Source organism: Octopus bimaculoides, chromosome 15 (genome assembly GCF_001194135.2).
Source record: "Octopus bimaculoides isolate UCB-OBI-ISO-001 chromosome 15, ASM119413v2, whole genome shotgun sequence".
Lineage (NCBI taxonomy): Eukaryota > Metazoa > Mollusca > Cephalopoda > Octopoda > Octopodidae > Octopus > Octopus bimaculoides.
The window spans coordinates 36,105,890-36,115,256 of record NC_068995.1 but is presented as its reverse complement, the minus strand read 5'-3'; the positions used below and the strand labels follow the sequence as shown (position 1 = coordinate 36,115,256).

The 9,367-nt window shown below is 36.8% G+C and overlaps 1 protein-coding gene across 1 annotated transcript in view; it reads left to right on the top strand.

The window, feature by feature from the left end:
• The window catches only part of LOC106879581 (polypeptide N-acetylgalactosaminyltransferase 13), a 31,994-nt gene that overhangs the window by 18,792 nt on the left and 3,835 nt on the right, over positions 1 to 9,367 (top strand). The window contains exons 4-7 of the mRNA XM_014929216.1: positions 2,424 to 2,627; positions 5,404 to 5,521; positions 6,259 to 6,444; positions 7,162 to 7,296. Of these exons, the coding sequence (XP_014784702.1) occupies positions 2,424 to 2,627; positions 5,404 to 5,521; positions 6,259 to 6,444; positions 7,162 to 7,296 (643 nt within the window). The remainder of the gene's footprint in view (positions 1 to 2,423; positions 2,628 to 5,403; positions 5,522 to 6,258; positions 6,445 to 7,161; positions 7,297 to 9,367) is intronic.

Sequence of the window (9,367 nt, the reverse complement as noted above, 5' to 3'; positions counted from 1 at the left end):
CTGAACTTTCCTTGTTTCCGACGAAGGGCTCCGCCCGAAACGTCATACTCTCTCTCTTTCCTTTCCCGAGCGTCTAATAACACTATCCGTATCACGTCCTCACGTTGTTGTTTGTTGTCTTTTTTTTGAACCTATATATATATATATATATATATATTTACGTAAATGAGCGATGGTCACTTTGTTTATTATATATTGTTTGCTGGATCGGATTCTGGCCATCTCTCTGGCGACCAGGTGTTCGCGACTGAGGGTGAGCAAACTAGCTCGAAACCGAATCGGTCTCGCGATCCTCTCGTCTGCTGGAGAATGGTAGGGGTTCGCTCCCTTGCTGGCAATATATATGTACAGGGTGCACCTATAACCAGCTGGCTGAAGATCTGCCCGGGGTTAAACTAGTAGTAATATTAAACAGCCACATTGAGGTGGCTATTAACTTTGCTTGATAGTATAGTAACTACTTTCATCTCTTATTGAGATTTTACAACTAGCTACTTTCCTTGTTTTACACACACACACACACACACACACACACACACACACACACACACACACACACACACACACACACACACACACACACACACACACACACACATACACACACACACACACACAAGATATAAGTTAGAGGTTATGCAACCGTCTAAGAGATAAATGTATCCATAGGCACTCCTGGTGTGTTACCTCAGTATGTATGGTACTCGTTATAAAGTATACGGTAGTAGGTAATTTAAAGGTAAAACCGTGGTTTAATATATAGAGACAATAACAAATGGAACAATAATTAACAATGAGAAGTAGATCATTGGTGTTTTAAAGTTGTTTAATAAAATTAGGAGTATGTTTACAGCTGTTTCTATTTATGAAAATGGGGTAAATTTGCATTTACCTCGTTACAATTTAGAACATCTTCAAAACGATTGTATGGCAAAGATAAAGTAGAAAGAAAAAAAAGGAAAAGTGTTCGTTAAAGCGATAGTCTTACATTTTAGAGACTTACATATTTCCACGTGTCAGTAGGAGGATAAAAGAGAAGAGAGTTCGTTAAATACATAGTCTTACATTTAGTGACTTCCGTATTTCCACGTGTCCGTAGCACCGAATGTAAGAACCTACGGACACGTGGAAATATGGAAGTCACTAAATGTAAGACTATGGATTTAACGAACTTTCTTCTCTTTTATCCTCCTACTGACACGTGGAAATATGTAAGTCACTAAGATATGTAAGACTATTGCTTTAACGAACACTTATCCTTTTTCCTTCTATTTTTTCCCCTTCTATTTTGTCTTTGCCATATAATCGTTCTGAAGATGTTTATAAATTACAACTAAAATTCTTCCAGTCTTGCCACGGTATAACGAGTGAAACAAGTAATGGATAAAACATACAAGGTACCGAAGGTAAACTATGCGCTTTCTGGTTCGGTTCTACAGTGCAGTGCTTTGGGAAAGTGCATTGATTTTGTGCTGCGACAGAGCACTGGCCAGCTACTGGTTCTGCTACCGTCTGCTGATTGCCGTCTCTCTTCTTGTGGCTAAAATACGCTGAATATATAGGGATGATCTTGGAAAAGCGCGCCATGGATACAATTGTTGTTAGATCCTGATATGGTCAGATATTTTTATGATGTTGGTTATATTTTAGGGAATCGCGATCGTATTCTTTATTTTATTTTATTCTTTTGCATCGGTTATACTGACCCGGGTTCGGTTATACTGACCCGGGTTAAATATTCTTGCTACGCTGTTGACAGTACTATTGACTGAAGAAAATGATCTTAGTATGTGTGTTAAGTGCTTTGATGTTGGACACAGAACAGCTCTGATGACTACATATGAACCATCGAATCCTTAGTTGATTGTCCGTTTAACAACTTCTCTCAAGAAAAATATAGTCTTCAAAAATTCAAAAAAAAAAAAGGTGAGGGGAGGAATTCTATTATTTGCAACTTCGTGTGGAAGCTTATGTTATTCTTGCATAATGTTATTATATTGATTGATTCAATTTAAGTTGTCGTAAAGGCTCCAGGGACCGAAAAGGGTGGCGCGTTTGTTTGTTTTGTTTCTTTGTAACTGTGCATATTCATGTTTATCATAAATTTAACTGACACTGTACTTACAGTTGGACCGTTTGGGGCCTTAAGTCACTGTTTGACTCTTTAACAGACAACTCATAGTACACTCTTCTCTCCTGCCTGATCCTATACCAGTCTCTTCCTTCTCGGCTCTTCCATACATTCCTTATTCAATGCGATTACCTCTTCATTCACATCTCCCTATCATTTAATAATTCATATTGTTTTACAGCCATCACACCCCCATCGAAGGACCTTAATCCGAACCATAAGACTTTCAACTCCTCGTGGAAACTAAATTCCTGACACCTGAACTACAAACTATTTTGGATATATTTTTCAGGTTGCAGCCTTTACTTGTCGAGATAATGAAAAACCGTTCGACATTAGCTATGGGTCAACTAGATTATATCGATAGAAACACGTTTAAATATGAATTTGATCGGGACTACAAACCTCGTTATGGCTTCAACTGGAATTTCGTATTCTATGAGACTTATTTTCGACCGGATCAAATGTTAAATAAGAAGGTAACAGACACTTTACCGTAAGTAAATTTTACTTCAAAATATCAAGCGTTGACCTAAAATATTGAGCTATGATTAGGTAGATTGTCTTTTAATGTATAGCTTATAATAGTATGGGTTGTTGTTGTACAGTGTTGTTTAAGGTGGTGAACTGGCAGAATGATTTGTACACCTGATAAAATGTTTAGCAGTATCTCGTCTATCTTCACGTTCTTAGTTCAAATTCCGCCGAGAAGTACTTGCTTTTCATTCTTTCGGGGGTCAACGAAACCAGTACCATTTGAGCATTGGGGTCGATGTGATCGACAGCTCCCCACCCCATCCACAAATTTCAGGTCTTATGCCTATATGAGAAAGGATCATACAGAGTTGTTGTATAAGTCCAGATCAGCCAGTCATGGGGTAGCAAACTTATAACCAAAGACATTTCAACCATGGTCATTTTAATTTAAGACATAACATAATGCTGTTCAAGATGCAGTATATGACTTTCTTTTCAAATCTGGCCAGATATGATATGAAAGAGATATAGTTGATATATAGATGAATGAGTAGGATAATGTAGATCAAGGTGCACTACGTAACTTGTCTTCTTAAAATGGTTGGATATGATTTCAAAGAGATTTTCTTGCTGTTTCTTGCAAGATGAATGAGTACATGGAAACTCTATCGTTGATTCTATGTTATTGTTGCGTAGCGCTGATCGTTCTGCTTGAGCAGATCTTTGACACAGAAACCGCTGATGTGAGCTTAGAGTTCAACATTCTGTTCATGCTGACTATGAAGTATAATAACAATGCTGTAGATATGCCGTTCATTAGGACCGAATCGATTAGATCTATAATTAAAGCAGTTTCGGATGTGAGCTCTTTTTTTTTTTTTCAGGAATAGTGTATCTAGAGCTACATTTTTCAATAGTTTTGCCCGTTTAATGTGTGCTACAAAGTAATACAAGAAATATTTTTGCTGCTATTTCTAGTAATTTGAATGATTGTGAAGAGCATCCCTTATTGGTTCATATTGGTAATGAAGATGGTGACGGTGATGGTGGCGATCAGACTAGTAATGCTGGCGGCGGTGTTGGTGGTGTGATGATGGTTATGGGGATGGTGAAAGTGAAATAACGGTAGTTTCAGTGATGGTGAATGGAAGGTGTTTGAGTAAATTATACAATTATTTGCCATGTTTGTCACGAATACAACTTTCGTTGTGCATAAATAAACAACGTTGGAAATGTTGTGTTGATATATCGACCGCCACAGCGTCTTGAATACTCAGTCTTAATACGTAAAAGTAAATGCTGGTCTGTCTCTGTGTTTCCGAATGTGCTATGTATGTATGTATGCATGTATGTATGTATGTATGTATGTATGTATGTATGTATGCATGTATGCATGCATGTATGTATGCATGTATGTATGTATGCATGTATGTATGTATGTATGTATGTATGTATGTATGTATGTATTTAGGTATTTATGTATTCATGTATGTAATTATGTTTGCATATCTGTATGTACATATGTTTGCCTGCCAGCCTGCCTCCTGCGTGCTTGTCTGTCTGTCTGTCTGTCTGTCTGTACGAGGAGGTACCCAAAAACCCTGGGTTTTTGGGTACCTCCTCGTACAGTCATATTAACAAGTTCGTCAATTGTTCAGTGATAGTTCTCCACGATTAGTTCATGAAATTTTCATTATGGTTTCATTCGTTCGGGAGGTCGACGGTTCCCCCTGAACGAGGTTGGTCTTCAAGCGACAAGTGACCATTCCTAAAGCATGAAAGCCACTCGTATACTTGTGTTTTGCTCATGGAAGCTTCCTTGTAAGCTGTTTGAAGCATGACAGCCGCCGTTTTCCCCAGGAAAAAACAGAATTTCATGGAAGCACGCTGTTCCTTCGTTTCAGCCATCGCAAAAATCGACGAACCGGGGAGAATCACTGCAAGAGAAAGAAGCATCACATGGTAGTACGACTTAACCCGACGACGCTAGTCGAGAGACTGATGCCTGAGAGTCGCATCAAGTGGCGTCTAGCGATGGAAGCCTGAACTACAACAGGCTTGTCCCACAGAGAACGTTTCTGGTTACTTTTAGGTACCTCCTCGTTTGTAGGTATACATTTTAGCCTATCAGTATTTACGTGTTTGCCTGCTTATCGATCTGTCTGTCTGTCTGTCTGTATGTATGTATGTATGCATGTATGTATGTATGTATGTATGTATGTCCTTGACTAGGCAGTACTTTAGTTTTTAGATAACTGTAGGTTTGCATAAGAGAACATTTTTTACAAGTTCTCATGGTCTATTTGACTTCTGATATTTCTAACAAAAAATAGTTCCTGACAAAAAATATTGCTTATCGCCTCCTTCCCATCCATATACTGCAATAGACACCGAGAAAATTATACTGATATGATTCGTTTAGAGTAATTATATAAATTAGTATATCCTTGGGGCGGAGAGCATGTTTTTCAAGATTTTTTTTTTTAATGCAAAAAGAGAAAGTTTTAAAGTTTTAAATCGGTTTACTTATTGTGCGCTTGCATGAAGCTCAATTCGAATCATCTTCCGAGGATGTTTATCCTAAAATATATGGATCTCAAGCAATAGTATTTCTTTTAGGTATTAATAAACCTTGGAATGGCTAGATAGTACTGCTTATATATAATAAAGAACTGCATCCTGAGAACCGAATGTCTTCTGTAACAATTTTTTTTTTTCATCTTTGGTCAGTAAGTGTTATTTCCTATTTAATATGGAATGTAATACAGTATACCCAATAGTTGTTTTAATTGCAGTGGTCCTGTAATAGTCGGAGCAGGATTCGCAATGGATGTGAAGTTCTTCAGAAAGATCGGCCTCTATGACTCAAAGATGACAATTTGGGGAGGAGAAAATTTGGAACTTTCATGGCGAGTATGTATTCTTTAACAATTTACTTTCTTTTATTTAATACTCACTCTTCACTATTTTATATTTAATAAGTTATCAATGAAGCCTTGAGTCATAATGTCCCCAGAAAACTCTTCATCTCGTTACTTAGACCTTATTATTTTCCAGTTCTTCCTCCTTAAAATTACTTCTGCCTTGAATAGTTTCTTACCCCTATCTATACCGAACTCCAAGCGTGTTACAGTTCTAACTTCGCACAAATCATATTTCATCAAGCAATTTTCCCACAAGAAGAATTTATTAATTCTAAACCATTTCTTTTCTCTTCCAAACCGAAAACGTTATGCTACAGTTGAAAGCACGGACTTTTTGGTTCTCGACATTATCTGGAGCTGTTTTATTGGAAAGAGAATCTTTTCTGTAAATTCAATTCTTCCTTCAGGATTGAATTTATCAACGCATAGTATTTCAGTACATAAAAATAAAGATAAAAATTTTAAAATTTACCGTATCAGCTCAGAAAATAATGCACTAGGTAATGTTATTAGGGATCTTATATACCAGAAAAGAGGAAATGGTCATAGCTATGACTTTGTTCCACTTAATCAGTAGTTCAGTAACGACTTTATCTGCTGTGCTTTCTTCTCAATGACTTTTCTTGTTGAAGTTGGTTGGAACACAAGATTGTTCTTTTTTTTTGTCTCATTTTCTGAATGTTTAAATGGATTCCACTAACTTTTCTTTTTAAATTCTATATTCAGGTGTGGTGTTGTGGCGGTCAGGTCCTTCATGTATTTTGCTCGCACTTTGGTCATATTGCACGAAGTCAACCTTACAGTTTCCCTCGTGACAGGTTACACACAGAGGCTTATAACTACAAACGGGCCGTAGAGGTGTGGTTCGGGCCTTACAAGAAATACGTTTACAATTACTTTCCTTTGATGATGGTATTTATTCTGTCTATTTTTCACCTTTTATCTTTTACTTGTTTCAGTCACTAGACTGGAGTCGAATGAATCGACTCCAGAACTTATTTTTTAGCCTGATACTTATTCAATCGGTTTCTTTTGCTGAAATGCTAGGTTATGGAGATGCAAACACACCAACACCGAATTTTAGTTACTCTGTTGTGAAATCAACAAATCGACTCAAGCTGTCAAGAAATCCAGTACAGCTGCTTTTTACTGCAGGAATGGCATGTATTATGAAAGAATTTGACGAAAATTGTACATTTCACGTGTTTAGTCAGTTGATATACGACAAATATGATTGGTCAATTGCTTTATCGGGATCATTGTACTCCTGCTTTTGATTGACTTCACGTTTCACTTGAAAAAACAAGAACAGAAAATCTTTGTTGTTTTACAGATTGTTTTGAGATATATACATCACGAAGTATCAGTATTATTACTGGAAGACCTGGAAATAACAAATAAATGGTATATGTCCTATGTCTTCCTTGGAGAATTTTATTTACAGCTAGATAACTTGAGTTATTAGAAAAATTGTCTTTGCATGAAAGCAACACATTGCTGGCAACAAGACAGTTATCCTTTGCCCTATCGTCTCAGCTATTTTCACTTTCATAAATAAAAGTATAATAGAGAAAATTAACGATTGTTATTTCTAATTATGGTTACTTTCCTCCTTTACATCATTTCTAGGATATAGATGTCGGTGATTTAAGTGATCGTCTGAGAATAAAGAACGAATTGAAATGCAAAAATTTCGATTGGTATCTGGATAATATATGGCCTGATTTGTTCCGCTTTGACGTTAATGTTACAGCTAGTGGTGAGGTAAGCGTCTCTTTAATTTCATACCTACCTTGGAATAATTTTATATCTAGTTGTGATGGGTGAAACTGTAATGTGAGACAGTAATGATGCTCTGAATTGACAAAGTAATACAAATAATTCAATCGGTGGAATATGTTTTATGGTGTAAGGAAGAAGAGAAATTTGACGTTCTGAGTATCTTCCTTCTTCAGAGAAATAAAATAAGCCAAAAGCGAAAGAGAAATGGAGAATTGATGTGAAGAAGAGAGAAGAAAAATCAGCCGGATATAGTGTGAGTTGTATGGGAATAGTACAATGTGGAGGGAAATGAAATTCTGGGTAATAGTGGCCTAAGCACTGGGTGAAGAATGGGAAAAGAAATAAGGCTAGACAAGGAGGCGATGCGACTAAAGACAAACAGACATAAACTCCATAACAAGATCAATGACTGTGTGTAGGGAAGGAATGAGCTGATAGTAAAAGGCTTCAAGAGGAAAATAAAATTAAAATGTTTGGCAAACTGTGCAGAATTGGAATTTAAGGAGTGATACAGTGAAGAGAGACACAAAAGTGTTGTAGTCTCTGATGAAAAATAAATAGGATCGTGTCAAAAGGTTGAAAATATTTTTTTTGTCATAACTTTCTACTATTTCCCTACCTCTTACAGATAGCTACAATTGCCGGCGACATTTTAGCTCCACACAGCTTCTAAAACCCATTGATTTTATTTTTCTCCTACAAATTTTTATGACCCATTGTTCTGGTTACTTCAAGCCAGCATATATACACTCCCTGTCCCTCTTCAATTGACTGGCGTAATCTAAACTACTACTACTACTACTACTACTACTACTACCACCACCACCACCACCACCACCACCACCACTACTACTACTACTACTACTACTACTACTACTACTACTACTACTACTACTACTACTACTACTACTACTACTACTACTACTACTACTACTACTACTACTACTACTACTACTACTACTACTACTACTACTACTACTACTACTACTACTACTACTACATGTGGTTCTCAACCGGGGTCCATATGATCTTTGGAGGTGGCCTACATAAACTTTTGTTGCTAAAATTTAAATACAACAGGATCTTTTTTAAACATTGAATGGCTATGGGACTCCAGTAGGGCGTAACAAAGTTTTAGATAAAATATTTCTAGCCTTGCTCTTACTTAACTGAGAGATAACATTCATAGATCTAACTGAAACTAATCAAACCCAGGTTTGTTAAAATCGTGACCATAGCGTTTGATCTGCATTTTCTCTCTCTCCCTTTCTCCTACTCTCTCCCCTCTCTCTCATTCTCTCCACTCTCTCTCATTCCTCTCTCTCTCTCTCTCTCTCTCTCTCTCTCTCTCTCTCTCTCTCTCTCTCTCTCATTTGTTATCTAAAAGCTGTTTAAGATCACGACCAGGTATTCCTTGTAGAATAATTAATTTCAGCAGACTATATTTAGAGGTATTTGAGATAAGTTTCTGTTTACTTCAAAGTAGACTTTTACTGTTCTCAAAATATTTTTATCTATTTCAGAATATACTTTACAATTTCTCAAGACTATCAGAATATTTTCATACCTGAGGTCAACTTTGTCTTTTAGTAAATTCAGGGTGCTGGTTAAGCAGATCGGATGCCTGCAGAGTTTCTTCTAGTTCTCTGCGTTTGGTGTTAAAATTCAACCGTGCCCTCTTTGGGTGCCTTTAACACTCTGTTGCAAACATCTGTACCAGGTCTCCGGTTTGTGAATATATTTTCCGCTCCTCCTACAAGTCTCGGACAATTTGTGAAGTGTCACAGACACCAACTGCCTTTTAGTTAAAAGATTAAACAAGTATTTATCTCAAAATAAGTTCATGCTTATCTCACAACACATTTATATATTATATATATATGTGTGTGTGTGTGTGTGTGTGTGTGTGTGTGTGTGTGTGTGTGCGCGCGCGCGCGCGTGTGTGCATATATATCACTGAGATTATTCTAATCTGTCTTAGAATATTTATTGGTGAATAAGTTCAAATCTTGTTAAGAATAAACCTGATGTTATGTAAACTAATATATAGCAG